Genomic DNA, 16,468 nt, shown 5'->3' with positions numbered 1-16,468 from the left:
TTTCATTGTAATTCAGCCAGTCTAGAAGAGAACGTATTGTGTCTGAATATTTCGGTTTTTCCAGTTTTTATTCCGTTGTAAAATACCTTCTTTGGTTCGACTGGATTTCCTACCGCTTTCACTAACAGCTGGCTGCCAACGGACATTTAGTAAATATTGCCATACAAACAAATAATAACAGTTCAGCTAATCATGGTCTACGTTTAATGAAAATTTGTGAGATTTCTCAGTATAGATATTATGTGGTATTTATGTGTAATTTCCCCATAGAATTAACGATTAAGCTTACATATTAACCTTTCCATATTTAACCTTTGGCATCGCTCATACATGAAGACCTGTACTCTGTACGAAGACGGTGACTGGTGAATAAATTTCTGGTCCCTTTAAATAGCTTTGTCCGAATACATAAAATTCAGTGTAGTTAAATACTATCAGCATCGTTATAATAATATATCAAATCTATTTCTCTATAAGAATTGGAGTCGAGTATCATATTTGTAAGGAATTTGCATGATTAGGTTTCTTCATCATAATTTCCCTTTGTTTTAAAGATCATAAATATGACTATTAAGTACTTATAACCGTAGTAAAATCAACCTCTGTTGTTATTTTCAGTCGCGTTTGTTTATTTTTGTAATTTTCTAATCAATGGGGTAAAAGACGTGTCATATGAAATGTATTTGGTAATATTAAGTGACCCTTTTGTAAATCCACTTTTAAACCTTCCGCCGAACCGAAACTTAACGAGCGCATCTAAACCCTTGTACACGTACGGGAGCGTGCGCTTAGAACCAGAATAAACGATTGAAACCTTTCTGTGCATGATCATAGACACCCGAATAATGACACCGAAAATACATTTCTCGTAAGTTGCTGGGAGGGTGTGGAAGATCGTTGTTTTCCTTCTGTCAGGAGGTAAGGGCTCTTTTTTACAGGTACTCTTCAGTAGCTGTAAAACGACTGGTTAATTAATAATTTCGCAGATAATCCAAGCTCCAAGTATGCAGAATGTGGGTTGTCAGATGTGAAATATGTGAGATAAACAATGGATGTTAGTTGTTTCCGTTGAAGCAGTTGAAGAAACATCAGGAATTTCAAGTATGTTGGCGTCATTGAATACGAAAAAATGCAATGTCTGGATTTCCTTGACACGCGACATAAGAATAGTGACCAAAGGTGTGGCTTGGTGAGTGAAAGCAGTGGTAGAATTGAGAGAAAAATGGTCAGGATGACGAGGCGAATGAAGATCGAGTGATCACGGTAGAAACTGTTTTTAGGATGAGATGGTGGGGGGGGACTGGCAGAAATGAACGAAGTGAATGTGATGTGCCCTTTTGCGTTGAAGTAGGAAATAACCTCGGTAATTCTGAAGAGAGGACTGTTTGCATCATGCCATGAACTTGTGAATTACCTTGAGAAGACGAACAGCTTGTCGTCAAAGAAGAAATGAAATTGCTCTACTTCGTCAAGGAAGCACGCAACTAGGAAACGTTCTTAGATGTGAATTTCCAAAGTCTGCTATTCGAGAACAAGGTACTGCTGGCTACGAAACAAAGGAAGAAGGATCTCATGAAGGAGTGTTGGAAGTGAAATTTAAAGTATGTGTATTTGATAATTTGAGTTAAAACCAAGTGAAGAAAAAATAATATTTAGACAGTAAACTAATCACTAAATCAGTTCACTTTTCTTCTATCAAGATTTTTTTTCCTTTTATAATGAAATGTTTTCATAAAGAAAAAGAAAATTGTAAAATTCCAAAGTCACGCTTTTATATTTAACATGAAACATTGTCCAGTTGCTCTTAAATAATCTAACCTAACATAACCGATCCGTGGAAGATATAGGGCTTTCAAATGTAAAAAAAAGACATGAAAAATGTGTGCGTGATACTGGAATAGAACTAATGAGATATTGAAATTGAGCCGTCATATCAATGAAAGTAATCATATGTCGCTCAAAATTTGTGAAATTTCATCTGATCCAAACCTAAAAAAAACTAATCTTACCAACTAAATCTAAACTACTTAATAAATTGCTGTGTGAGTAGACGAGACAAAAATTGCAAATACCTGTCACTGATCTTAGGTTATGCCATTTTTGTCATTTACAAGGGGTAAAAACCTAATTTGGGTTCTATTCCAGTAACACCAATGCATTATTTACTTTTTTCCATTTGAAAGATCAATGTTTTCTATTGAATGGTTAGATTAGGTTAAATTGTTTTAAGAGCTATTGGACAATGTGAGTTTCACATTAAATATCCAAGTCTGCTTGCTTTTAGAATTATACCCTACGTTGATCTGACAAAACCTAACCTTGAATCTGTCTTATTGGTGGGTTTGTGGTCTGGAAAGTGATATATCAGTTTTATTGTTTTAAAGAATATACCATTATTAGCTTCTGTTTGTAAATACATGTGTGAGAAGGTGGCTAGATATTGTAGCGAGCTACTTCAATTTTCCTAAGTCCCCTCAATTCAGTTTGATGATACAGTTGGAAACCTGGTCTTTCCAACCGTCTTTACAATTCTTTTGTTTTTCTAGTGCATTTTTTCTTTGTTTTATTTATTTTATTTATTCATTTTTTACTTATTTAATTTTTTTTCATGCTGTTTCTATTTTTTCATTTATTTATTTTTATTTTATTATATTTTTTTACACAACTTTTATTGACTTTTTCACAACACAATTAATTTCTATCAGACCTTTAGTTTCTCAAAGTGGTGTTTGCAAATTATGTAATCGATTCCTTTCAATTGCGTAATCTTCTTTATCCATGAAGAGTTGCTCAAGGTCCTTTGGCTATGCATCACAGAAAGGACTTGTTTGAGAATTTATCATATAATTAGCTCAATCATTTGATCTGTGTTTTAATACACCAATATTAGGTGGCACGAGAAATCCTTTACTGAAAGTAAAAAAAATTAATGATTAATCGGAGCTTTCCCAAGTAACTGACTGCAGTTGCAATCTTCAAATGTGATGCTGGGTAGTTATTGTTTTCTTCTACCCATGTCCTTTCTTTTCGAGGCAAACAAATTACCTGGATGTTCTTGTTTTCCAAATATTTTCAATATTTCTCTTCGTTCCATTTGTAGACATTCTTTTTATTCAGTTTGTATATGTTCTCTACTAGTACTTCTTTCTTACTTTTCCTAATCTCTATATTCACATTCTCTATATTTATATATTCTTTACATTCTCTTAGCCATTTATTGTCTTCTCTTTTTATTTCTTCTTTTTTCTTTTTTTCTCTTTTTTCTTTTCTTTCAATCATAGTGGTCCAGTTCAGCCATGTGATTTGCTATCTCACCCTTCCCATACTGAACACAACAGCATCATCAATTATTGCAATCTGTTTTATTGCCAAAAGTTTAACTTAACTTTTTTGTTGATTGTTGGTAACTTATTTTTTGTGTGCTTAGCACAGGAGTCTCGAAGCAAATTGTGTTGCTGGATAGGACAACTCCAGGAGTGCCTTTATTTCTATTGCCCTCATATTTTCCAGGTTTTCCAGGAACTAAGATAAAAGGGAACACAGGGATATGAGATGGAGAAAGAAACCTTGTACCTAGTATTTACCTAGTTGTATATTACGGGAAGGGGAGCCAAGCTCATGGTGTCTCATCTTTATCTCTCCACATCCAGTTTGCTCTTAAGTTCCTGTATTGTTTTTGCACACTTTCTCTCTCTCTCTCTCTCTCTCTCTCTCTCTCCATCTAATTTGTTCCATATATCCACCACTTTGTGGGGAAAGCTGTTCTTTTTTAAGGCCTCTTCAATAATTGTCCTTTTTAAGCTTCATTCCATGTCCTCTTATGTTTCTCTTATCCCAATTTAATAAGTCTTCTCTATCAAGGACTTCCATGCCTTTCATAATCCTGTAGATGGTCAACAAGTCACCTCTTTCTCTTCTCTGTTCCACAGTCTGCAACTCCAGTTTTAACAATCTTTCTTCATATGATAGTTTTGTTAGTTCTGGGGCCATCTTTGTTGCTGCTTTCTGGATTCTCTCAATCTTCCTTATATTCTTTTTTGTACTGAGTGACCTTAGTGTCGCTGCATAGCCCAATTTAGGCCTTATCAATGTGACAATTATTTTCTTTACCATTTCTTTATCCAAATAGGTAGAAGCCCCTTTTGTTGATCTTGGTAAGTTATAGGTTTTGCCTCTTTACTTCTTTTTCACCAATTTTATATCTTCGGAACTCCTTTATGCTACATTTTTTTATGTTGAATTCCACTTCCAACTTCAGACTCCATTCCCAAACCCTGTTCAGATCTCTGTAATGAGTCACAGCCCGTTTCAGTACTCACCTTTAATTTTGCATCATCTGCAAAGAAGCACATGTAACATTCCACTCCCTTGTCCATGTCATTTACATAAATGGAAAACATTATAGGAGCCAGCACTGATCCTTGTGGGACTCCACTAATTACCTCCTCTATGCATAAAGTCCTCCATCCATTTCAATAGTTTACCTTGTATTCCTCCTATGGTTTCCAGTTTTCCTAATAGTTTTTTGTGAGGGACTTTATCAAAAGCTTTTTGTAGATCTAGGAAAGCACAATTGGCCCATCCATCCCTTTCTTGTATTATATCTAGTATTGAGTAAAAGTAAATCAAATTAGTGGTACACAATCTTCCCTGTCTAAATCTGAATTGTTTTGGATTCAGTATATTGTTATCCTCCAGATGTTTTATCCATCTACTTTTTATAGCTTTTTCACAGATTTTAGCTACTGTGCTTGTAAGGGAAGCTGGTCTATAATTTGTTAGGTCTACCTTATTTCCTCCTTTATAAATTGGTACAATATCAGCATTTTTCCAGTCTTCTGGCTTTTTTTTTCTTTCTTTGAACGAGCAACTTATGTTGTATATTTTGTATGCTAGTTCTTCTTTACATTCTTTTAATATCCAGTTTGTTATTCCATCCAGGCTGTGTAATTTTCTGACATCGAGGTTCATTATTTTATCCATTATTTCCTTCTGTGTTGTTATTATTTCCTTCATGGGGAAGGGGGATATAGATAGTGTTTCTGTGTGAGCCAATTACTGGGAATAAGGTACTAACCCCAGTGGTTAAGAGCACTAAGTTCTCTATTTTCAGGAGTTGGCGTGTATTTCATAAATTTGTATTATGCTTTCTTCAGGGTCATTCCATGTCAGTGTCAGCGTCCATTGAGTTTTCAAAATAATTTTGATTTGGTAAATGATGTACTTATGACTGTGTGGGTTCTTTATGAAATTATGTGCCTTTTGAATAGTGTTTAAAAAGTTATGACCCATTGCATACAGTCATGTTCACATAAATGCAAGCAACAAAAACTTAGCAATTTTCAACCAAATGCTATGGGATCAAAAGAATTCAACATAAAGAATTGCTGTTAGTGAAATATATGAACTCCCCTTTTCTTTGTATTTGTTGAAACTAAATGCACTGGGTTTCATATGTAAATATTAAATAGAAAAAAGGTAACCCCCATAGGAATGACCATTATGAACAATTTTGTTTCAGGTTATTTTTTCTACAGGTTGGCATTGATTCTTCAATTGGATCATAAATATGTTCCTTATTGTACTTAATATATATGGTTGCAACTCTTGAGTTGGGTTTGGTGGTCATTCCTTGGGTGTTTAGGAATGATTGTTACAATTTTTGTCCAAGATGGATACAGATTTATATTTTACAGGGTAATGTCCAATTACCAAGCATGATTTAGTAAGATCATAATGTATCCAAATTCTTGGTAAGGAGTAGCTTCCATTAGCACATCAAGTGCAGTAATGAGTGTTGTAATGTGGAATCTGTTACCTGGTTGATATGGCACTTGATAGTACGCGGGAGCATGTTGTCAGTGATTATGCAATGATGATGATAAAAAAACGTTCATATCTTATCTCCTGGTGTGTGATAGTAAATAAAAAACATTATCAATTTATTAATATATTTCATTCTCTCTCTCTCTTTTCTTTTCTTTTCTATTGAATGTATTTTTTGTTACTAATATCACAGTGTCAAGTGTTGTCAGTGTGTAAAATCTTCACTGTTATTCATCACTTATGAAAACGTGTCATAAAATCTACACGTTGTTTGTGTATGACCTTAAACCTCATTCTTTTTACAGTCTGTTACTCTAGTTATGTTGTCCAAAAGAAAATTTCCTTTGTATACTTTTGTTTTTGATCTCGTCAACTTTCTTTACAACTTTTGACTGTATGCAGTACTTTTCCTAGGATCTTGATGGGAAGATCTTGTATGAGTGACTGGAAAGAGTGAGTGTAGGACATTGTAGTAGCACAAGGTACTCTGTCTTCTGTGATGTGGTTACACCTTGGACAGTTATAACTTCAGATTGTGTCACTGGAGTTGCTGTCTGCAGGGGAGGAATTGAATACCACTTGACTGGTCCGTAGGGGTGTCATTTACTATATCAGTTGGATAAAACTTATCTAGTTAATACCCCATAAGGAAGCTAGTTAACTTGTGAAGTCCTTGTCTGTTCAAGGCTAGCAGTCTGACATCATCCACGAGTGCCCAGAGCCCAGCTCTATGGGACAGATATGAGAATGGGTACTCATAGTAAGAGTTTGTATGTAATCACTACATAGGTTTCCATCCTGTGAAACTCATCTGATTTTGTAACAAGGCTAGTACAATACTTTTGCTTTACATCTGCACACTACCCTTAGACTGGGAACTTTCTTTGTATTTACAGTGAGTCCTCCTTATACGGTAATTCTTTATTCGGTAAATTCACAATTATGGTATTTGGTAATTACTACCCTTGATTCTATTTACGGTAAGAAAAATTCACAGATACGGTATCTGCTCGTGTTTTGGAGGTAGAATTAGATACTTAGAAGAGGAAAGAGCAGGAAGAAGGTACATCTGCCATAAGTCTAAACTTGGGTTCGGTATATGGTAATTTCAATTTGCGGTAAGGTTTTCAGGAACGCATATGTACCATATAACAAGGACTTGCTGTACCCATATGTTCCTCGGTGGAGGTGTGCCATGCCTGTGTAGGAGAACAGAACACGTCTTTGTTCCCATCATTTCCCCTAAGGTTTGCCACAAAGCTGGGGGCTCACCATCATAAAGATTAATAGACTGCAACAAACTTAACATTTTGTCCATTTTTTGTAGCCCTAGTTTGCTCAGCTTTGCCCTCATTTTGAGTATGTAATCTGTCTTATCAAGAGTGTATTTCTAATTCTGTGTTAATAATGCAAGGTGCTTTGTTTCAGGACTGCATGGTTGACCAGGCACTGCTCAGTGTCATGTGCACACCATGACGTCTAAACAGCCGGGGGGGAACCCGATCACTCAAAGAACACTTATCAATAATCAAGGTACGTTATAAAGCTGTGCTTATATTAACCTCTTCAATACGCGTCAAATTTTAGCGTGCAGCAACAGATGCCAAATGTACGATACATCACACTACTCATGTTATGAAATATAAAGTCACTGCTGTATTACTTGTTCTCTTTCACTCTGAGTAATAATAAACACAGAAAACGTGATCAAACCAGTTCACAAAATTCAGGGGTCACTCAGCTACTATTACAAAATAAATATAATCAAGACAACACTAGCATCCTCATATACCTACTTGCGCCTCATAACGCCTACATAGGCATTATTGTATCAAAGAGGTTAAGGGTACTCATTATACAAGTTATGAGGTTTCCTTATCTCTTTCTTGTATAACTTTCTCAAATTCTAATCATTGTGCTGGGTCAAGTTACCCATTATTGCATTCTGCACTATATGATGGATTGGTATGCACGTGAATATATTACACACATACACTTGCTCTATGTTAATACCCTTATGATTTATGTTTGTTTGTTTTCACTTTTATTAAAGTTTTCAACTGTAAATTTTAGCTTTTCAAAATAAATACCCCAGTACAGGGTATATATCAGCAAAAAAAAAAATACACGGGGGCAACGAGCGATTTCGCTCGGGAAAGTTCCAATGTCGCTCTTGCAAATCCAATAGTGGGAGCAATCCCCCACAAAAAAATCGCTCCCGCAGCAAGATTCAACGTTTTTTCATGCATTATCCATCATTTGGCAATCCCTGAATCCCATCACCATTGATGAAAGGATCAGAGCAAACACAACTTACCCGTGATCAATCATTGCATTATCAATCGATATCATAAACTCAACGCATCAATAAATTTTAATTTGTTGATGTATGTATGTATGTGTACGCGGTATAGCTGCTAGAGTTCAATGGCTTACCAGCCTAGCTTCGTATCAGCTGCATGCGCACGTATACTAGTACATGTTGACTAGACTACACAACTATCGTGCTACATAATGTCGCTAGTTGCGAATTGCATGGTACCTGTATGCAGGGAAGTTCATTGGTTGCATGCAGCTAGCTGCCCAATCAACGTGCTGACTACATGTACAATGCACCATTGACTAAATAACAGTAATTGGATCGAATCATCAAAATTCAAAGTGCAAGAGTTAAAGAGTGAGTACATACATACACATACATATACCAAGGCTTTTACCTGTACTGGGGTATTTATTTTGAAAAGCTAAAATTGACAGTTGAAAACTTTAATAAAAGTGAAAACAAACAAACTGATTAAGAGAGCTAGTGTAAACTGAGCATTGAGAATGAGAGGTTGAGAACTACATGCTAACGGATTAATCAAAGAATCATATAAACAGGTTTAACCTATTAGGTTGCTATAACTAGATTAATATCAAGTAATGAAAATGACAGTGACCTTGTACTGCTACCATAGAAGACCTGCATAGTACTATGCAGAACAGCAGAAAGTCAGAAACTATTAATTTTATTCTACAAAACTCTGCAAGTGGATCTTAAACAACTTAACAAGGAAACTCAGTAATTTGCATCATATTGAAATCCATTAACTAATTTGACATGTTTGTATCAATTACATTACAATAACAACCTGTAAATTTGAATGGATCTTATTCTTCCCCCACCCATCCCCCTCCCCCCAAAATTAAAGGCTGATTTGTTTAAAAAAAAAAAAAAAAGTTATTTTTCATGCACATGAGTAATGAGTTAGCCTCGCAATAGTTTGAAGGAAATCGAACCTGCAAAAACATGGCTCAGGTAATTTAAAAAAATGGCTCTGGGAAAAAAAAAAGTATTTTTTCCCTGGTATATATTTATATTTTATTTTATTTTTCATATTTATTTCTATTTCTATTGCAGCTACATATGGTCAGAGCTTCAGTGGAAGTGAAACAGATGTAAGCACTTCGAACGAGAACTTGAGTCCTGAGGAACGTTATGCCTTGAGACACACCCAACGACAGGAACCCCAAGGCCAGGAGAATGTGGCATCCTCTGGCAGCAGCAGCACGGTGACGATAAACACAGCACCGGCCAGCTATTTGTCCTCCACAGCAACATCCAGAGTCTCAACTCTTAGATCTAATGAGTAAGAATTGACAAGTTTGTTTTATATGACACACAAGGACCCAGGAGTCCAGGCATAAAGACAACTAGTATACTGTTTCGGTTATGCTTTATACTCTGTTTTCTGTAGAAGCTGGCTATTGTTGTTGCTTCAGTCTGTCTTAGCAAATAGACCTACTTCTCAAGTGTGATTTTTATATATATATCTCTCTGGTGGTATTATTTAAGGGGGATGCATATACTTGTATTGTGGGAGTACTTGTGGCAGAGTGGGTGAGGTCATTATCTTAGGGGTGATTCTTCTGTATGTAAGAAGATAGTTAGTGACCAGTCTTTTATGAACTGGATCCCTTCTAATGAGTCATGTGTCATCTGGTGGGTGGGGGGAATACCTACTGATTTATTTAGATCCAATAATAGATCTCTATGTGAGTACTGTTGTGTTTTTTTGGTTTAGGTGTTGGCAAGTTTGGGGATGGGGGAAAGAGCAACATGTTAATAGTACAAAAGAACTGATGTGTGATGGTATGTGTTATTCTCCAACAGAGAGCAGAAGGGGTGAAGAAAAAAAATATAGGGTCACCCATTTACTAAGAGAGGTCAATCTGGGAATTGTTTTTAATCAGTATGCTTTGCTCACAGCTCTAGCTTTCTGCTTTCGGTATGGGAAGTGGGGTGTGTGTGGATTCAGATAAACTATATCAAGAGAATATTCCAATTACAGGTGTAATTGTAAATCTACTGAAGTAATTGCGACAATCTACACTTATTACTTTGACTTCCTGGCTTGTGCTGTAAGCCTGTGCTATCTCCTCTGCTTTTGCATCTAGAGGATGAATAGTATCTGTCGAGGTGTCTGCTTGTGTTCACATAGACTGGAGCAGCAGCAGCGTAACTGGTACACGAACTTAGTCATGCTCTTCTTAATCCAAGAAGTTTCGTTTGTGTTTTCAAGAGTTGACTTACTTTGTTAAAGCTGTTTGATATAGCTTACTAACTACATGAACATTGGCTTGTGTTTTATGTGTGGTAGCAAAAGTCTTTTGAGGTAAACTAAAATTATTCAGCAAAGAGATTCTCTTGACAAAACAAATCTCAATGTAGAAGTAGTTTTGACTGAACTGTCCTTCAGTTGGATAAAGTCAACCCTTAACCAGAACAAAATGTGTCAATGTTGAATGAATGAAGGCACATTTTCAAGGACCCTACACTAATTAGAGTGGAAAGTTATATATATGTGTGTGTGTGTGTGTGTATATATTTTTTATTTATTGTTTGTTTGTTTATTTTTATTTATTATTATTTTTTTCTTCTTCTTCTTCTCCAGAGTTTTTCATGTTGGTTGGTTTTTGTTTGAAATTATATTTAAGATGTTCATTATACTCGATCTGTGGCAAACAATGTTGTAAATCAGATAATGTTCCTGTATACATGTCTTCAGTAGTATACACCTAGGTCTCTTAACACTTGCCAACCACCACTTGTCCTGACGTTTGGGCCCAGGACATCCACTTTGGGAATTTGTGGTGTTTTATGTCCAGGGCCAATTCCTAAAGTGGGTTTTATGTCCCAGGCCCAAATGTCCACACAAGTGGCAGTTAGCAAGTGTTGGATTAAGAGACACAGGTGATTATGGTTGCTAATATAACTTGATATTATCGTAGCCTCATGCAGAAAGGATGATAAAGTTTTTTCTTTTCAGATCAAACCTTTCAATGGGGAGCAACACGAACACACTCATCGTGCACAACTCCATTTCCGACGAATCCTGGTGCCACCGGTGGATGGCACCGGGCTATGCCACACCCACAGCGTCCCGAAAGTCCGTGTAAGTACCGAGCCCATAGTATTTTAGTATCTCTGTCCTAGATAAGTGTCAGCATAAATCACTGTGTGCAAACATTCTCTTGTGGTCCATGTTCTCTGTTGTTTCACCATTAGGGATGTTGCTGCTTATGCTCTTAGCAAAGACTGGGTTTCAAAAGTCCAGTGGAATTGGGAGGATTTCCACCTCAGGCTGGGGGAAACTGTTCTGTTCTTTGTATATGGCGTAACCTGGCACCCCTATGGACCAGTGATGTAGGAGCCTTTCATACATATCTTTATGTTTATCTCTGTTGATAGATGAATGCCAAGTCCCTCTTTAACTTTTACTACCCCTCGCTTCTGTTATTCTTAAATCTCTCATGGATCACTCGTATTACACCACATTGTTTCTCTTACTCCTGCAGTGGAGAGGATAAGAACGGTGCTACAATGTTCCCATGCACAAATTCAGGGTATGTTTTGATTTGGGCACCCCCATTTACAAGGGGGAAAAGCCAATTTGTATATATATATATATATATATATATATATATATATATATATATAATATATATATATATCAGACAATCCTTGACAGTGGCGCACAGGATTCGAACCTGCTGCATCTGGACCCAAACTTCCAAGACAAGGATTGTCTGATTGATGTCGCTGTTCTCATATATACATATATATATACATGCACGTATTTGGAAATCTGATTATTCATTCCCTTTCCATAGGTCTTCCAATATCCATGAGGTACAGGAGGCAGGGCCACCTCCTTACAGCCAGCACATGCAGAAGTTGAACCGGGACCTGGAAGCTCTCAACATGAACTCATCACTCCTTAACTCATCGCTCCTCAACTCGACAACCCTCAACACATCAGTCCTTAGTGCTTCTCTGCTCAGCTCAAGCGTCATGAACCCCAAAAGCTCAGTCCCCTCGTATATGAACCAAACCAGTACCCCAGGGTCCCCAAAGTTCCAGGCTCGGAGTACCACGGGAAAGTACGGCTTGGGTACAGATCTGACTGATATTCCCTCATCGTATTTGGACCAATCAGAAGTGCTCAAGCACCTAGTGACGAAGGACTCGAAGGGTGGAGGTGTGCCAGGAAATGGCAGTAGTGGCAGTGTCGGTACTGGTGCTGGCATTGGTGCCGGCAGCAGCGGTAGTGGTAATGCTAATGGTGGTGGTAGTAATGGTGTTGGTAGTGGTAACAGTGGAGCTAGTATTGCAAGCACCGCTGGGAAAAACGGCAGTGTGTACAGTGACCAGAGTGCCTCAAGCTCTGCGAGTGGAATCAACATTTTGTCGGACAGTGGGACCCTACTGAATCAAGAGACAGATTCTGAAGCTCATGAGAGGCAAAGGGACTATCTTAATCTACCCCCACCCCCAGCATATCCCCACTGGAGGTTAGAAGGAAGAAATAAGGGGGAAGAAGGAGTACTAGAAACTATTAAACGTGGTGGGGTGGTAGGGGGTTTAGAAAAGCTAAACTTCTCGAGATCACAACCAGATCTCACTCGTCTTGGAAGTGCCAAAGAAGAACTCCTTAGTCAAAGGTAAGTTATGTGCACCTGTAAGTGAACCTACCCCTGACATCATCATCACATGCTCACATTCCACATGTCACAACAGGAGAACAACATATACAAAACTGCTAACAAAAATTTTCAAAGCATCTCATATTTCTTTACAGAAACACATATATACATAAACTAGTAAAGAAAGACTACTTTCAAGGTCAGAGAGTTCCATGATAGGTTAAGTACTCTCAGACATGAATCCAGAAGAGAATTGATACTCGGACGATACAAGAATTGCAGTTGCCCACTTATGTTCATGTCACCACCTACCCTCAGTACCCCATAACACATCCATCCAAAACATTTGCATATATACAAACCAAAGGGCCTTTTTCTCCTAATAAGAGAATACATACATACACACATATACCAAAGGCTTTTTCCCCCTTACATGGGGGGTAGCCAAAAAGGAAAAGGCATAGAAACCACTCCCACCCATTCCATTTCCTATATATTCCACTCCCCTCCTCCCTCCCTCCCTCTTATCTTAGCAAAGTCATAATATACACCCATCTTAAAACATATTCATGGGAAGGCTGAAGGGTGGGCTGTCATCTTTTGCCCCCCATTAAAGGGGAAAAGGCCTTTTGGTATTATGTTTATGTGTCATTTTATTTGGGTTGATAGCAGATTACTATCTGAATTGGGATTTTAAGTCCTACTTTATTCAGGCTGGGAGATGCTTCTCGTTGGGTTAAGATTTTTTAAGGGCTTCCAAGATCAGAAGGCCCCCTATTGATACCAGTAAACTAGATTTGTGTATATCACAGCAAGCATGATGTCATGGTTAGAAATATGTTTCAGTTATAAGAGAAAATATTACAAATTGGGAATAAATTGCATAACTTTTTGGGGACACAGCCCAGTGTGTATCGTAATGTTAACAAAGTTAAGTACAGTTTTCAAGTTCAATCATTTCTTGATGCTCCAGAGTGGTGTCAGGCAAGACAGATGATGGAGACGGACATCTGTTGGAAATGGTGGATATTTTGACGCAGGAGAACAATGCCTTGAAGATGGAAGTGGACATGTATCATCGTAAGGTTGCCAAACTACAGAGGGTAAGTAATTTCTCCTCCTCCTTGTTCTCCTTAGCAAAGAAATATATTACAGATTGAAGGGTGTTTAACTACAGGCGTTTGGTAGAATTTAAGTTTATAATAGAATATACTTGCAAAATGTCACATCTGTATCCATGTATTATAAGGACTTTCCTTCAATTGTATAAGTGGAAGTGGAATTGTATAAAATGGAAGTGGACATGTATCATCGTAAGGTTGCCAAACTACAGAGGGTAAGTAATTTCTCCTCCTCCTCCTTGTTCTCCTTAGCAAAGAAATATATTACAGATTGAAGGATGTTTAACTACAGGCTTTTGGTAGAATTTAAGTTCATAATAGAATATACTTGCAAAATGTCACATCTGTATCCATGTATTATAAGGACTTTCCTTCAATTGTATAAAGCTACCTGGTAGTAAGTGGAATAACACAGTATAAGATCAATTAGCAAATAGGAAAAGGGTTAATCGTGATTGTTTTTAATTTATGGAATACCATAACAAAATCACGTGGCAACAGCTAGACAAGTAACGATAGCATTCTAGTTGCCCAGGTTTTGGCTCTTTTCATAACAATTACTTGCTTGTACTAGTAATATGAAGGATATGTATGCACTTTTCAAGTGAAATCTAATCTTTTCAGTTTGAATTGGAAATCATCAAAGTCCATGAGGCCCACGAAGCATTGGTCAAACTCTCAGAGCGCCGAGAGCAACTGGAACGCCTTGCAAGGCACAAGCTCCAAGCAGAGGTGAAGAGGTTGAACGATATAAAGGGGGACCTAAGAGAACAGGTCGAAGTTCTGACAAACCAGCTGGCCAGCACAAGCGCGAGTGTGCCTGTGGATGGGGATGCCCTGAGGAAGGAACTCAATAGGAGAGATGTTTTCATTGCACAACTTGTCTCACAAAGTAAGGTTCCCTGCCTGTTTGTCTCTACCGTTTCGTCTCCGTCTTTCACGCCTTCCTTCCCCGTCTGTTCCCTTTTCTGTTACATATCCCATTCTCTAGGATTGATCTGGTTTAATGTCACAAAGTCCTCCCAATCGGAAGGCTAGGATGGTGCCCCTTACAGTGGATTTTGTAGGGTGGAATTTAATGAACCATGCCCTTGGTTCAACTCGCCCTGAGCAGGATTCAGATTGCCGTCATCTTGACCTCCGTTGCAATTAACGTTACCCTAACCTACTCGCCCAGCAAGCATCCCCCTCTAGGATATGTGAACAGATTTAATCATGGTTACTGGAAGAGGAAAATGCATTACAAAAAATTATACTGTCTTATCGAGTTTTACATAATTTATATTCTCCTTATTTATTCTTGTTCAAATTTTGATTGTTTTGAAATCCTAAGCTGTGAAAAGGTGTTTATTAAAGTATGGTTATTACAGACAAAGAACTAATCGCAGCTAAAGAAAGGCAAGAGATAGAACTGACAGCACAACGACAAACCCTAAACGAACAACGAACTCATATTGATATACTGGACTCTGCCCTTAGTAATGCTCAAGCTAATGTTTTAAAACTAGAAGAGGAGGTAAGGTCATGTTATTAATTAAATGATGTAAGTGATACATTAGGGGGATGGGGGGTGAAGTAATATGTGTGAGAAAAAATTGATGCAGCACAAAGGGATTTCTCCCTGTCTTCTCCTTTTCTGCATGAAGGGACGGAGAGGGGGGTCGCCAAATTATTGAAGCAGCCTTGCTGTGGATGTGCTGTGTCTTGCGACACTGCTTCTGACCCAGGGCAGTGGACAAGATACAGGGATGACCCGTCATCCAAGAGGTGCCAAGATAAGAGGGAGGGTGGAGGGGAGTGGAATGTATTTAGGGATGGAATGGGTGGGATTTTTTTTTTTTTTATGCCTTTTTCTTTTTGGCTACCTCCCTTATAAGGGGGGAAAATCCTTTGGTATATGTATGTATGTAATACAGGGATGACCCTTCATCCAGAAGGAGCTAAGATAAGATGGTAACAAAGGTGGTGGATGGGAGTGAAACAGGTGGGAGTGGGTGCATGCAGGGATGCCATTCGTACAATAATTATTATAAATTGTACAGTTGTTTAACCCTCTTTATGATGTATGATAGTGTTCCTCTTTATCGTACAGTTTGTACTATACTTTTCTGTATTTCGTAAGATTTGTACTATAATTTTCAATGTTTATTAGATAGTTGTATGATAATATTGTGTTGAGAATCTGGCAACCCTGGCTGCATGCCTTTGACTTAGCTACTTCCCTAATAAAGCACAGTTCACACAAGCCATGTTTCAGTATCAAGTTCCCATTTTCTTGGCATCTTTTTACAGTTTTGTGTGAAAAATTACTGAGAAAATAGGAACTTGGTGCCAAAACATTGCTCTTGTGAACCACAGCACCTAAGGGTGGAGAGGCCCTTGGTACATACATACATACATATACCAAGACTTTTTCCCCCTTACAAGGGGGGTAGCCCTTGGTACATAGATATATAGAAGTAAGGTTGTGCTTGGATCATGGGTACATATTTTGTGGCATGTGTAACGTAGAACCTCTGTCATGTAAATATATATATATATATATAGATATAAAA

The 16,468-nt window shown here is 37.6% G+C and overlaps 1 protein-coding gene across 7 annotated transcripts in view; it reads left to right on the top strand.

Annotated features, from left to right (window-relative positions):
- Nucleotides 1-854: 854 nt before the first annotated feature.
- Nucleotides 855-16,468, top strand: part of LOC143034093 (uncharacterized) — a 34,161-nt gene continuing 18,547 nt past the window's right edge. For 5 of the 7 annotated variants that reach the window (XR_012967227.1, XM_076200034.1, XM_076200032.1 and 2 more), the window contains exons 1-8: nucleotides 855-918; nucleotides 7,255-7,359; nucleotides 9,227-9,455; nucleotides 11,136-11,261; nucleotides 11,980-12,810; nucleotides 13,766-13,895; nucleotides 14,538-14,805; nucleotides 15,284-15,429. Coding sequence is in view for 6 of the 7 variants with exons in the window: in XM_076200034.1 (XP_076056149.1) it covers nucleotides 7,299-7,359; nucleotides 9,227-9,455; nucleotides 11,136-11,261; nucleotides 11,980-12,810; nucleotides 13,766-13,895; nucleotides 14,538-14,805; nucleotides 15,284-15,429 (1,791 nt within the window). In the remaining variant the exon portion in view is untranslated. Of the gene's footprint in view, nucleotides 919-1,167; nucleotides 1,602-7,254; nucleotides 7,360-9,226; nucleotides 9,456-10,193; nucleotides 10,332-11,135; nucleotides 11,262-11,979; nucleotides 12,811-13,765; nucleotides 13,896-14,537; nucleotides 14,806-15,283; nucleotides 15,430-16,468 lie in introns of those variants that run through there. The other 2 variants (XM_076200033.1, XM_076200035.1) reach the window with 2 other exon arrangements.

Source organism: Oratosquilla oratoria, chromosome 16 (genome assembly GCF_046742065.1).
Source record: "Oratosquilla oratoria isolate Oo_2021 chromosome 16, ASM4674206v1, whole genome shotgun sequence".
Taxonomy (NCBI): Eukaryota; Metazoa; Arthropoda; class Malacostraca; order Stomatopoda; family Squillidae; genus Oratosquilla; species Oratosquilla oratoria.
This window is presented reverse-complemented; position numbering and strand designations above follow the sequence as displayed.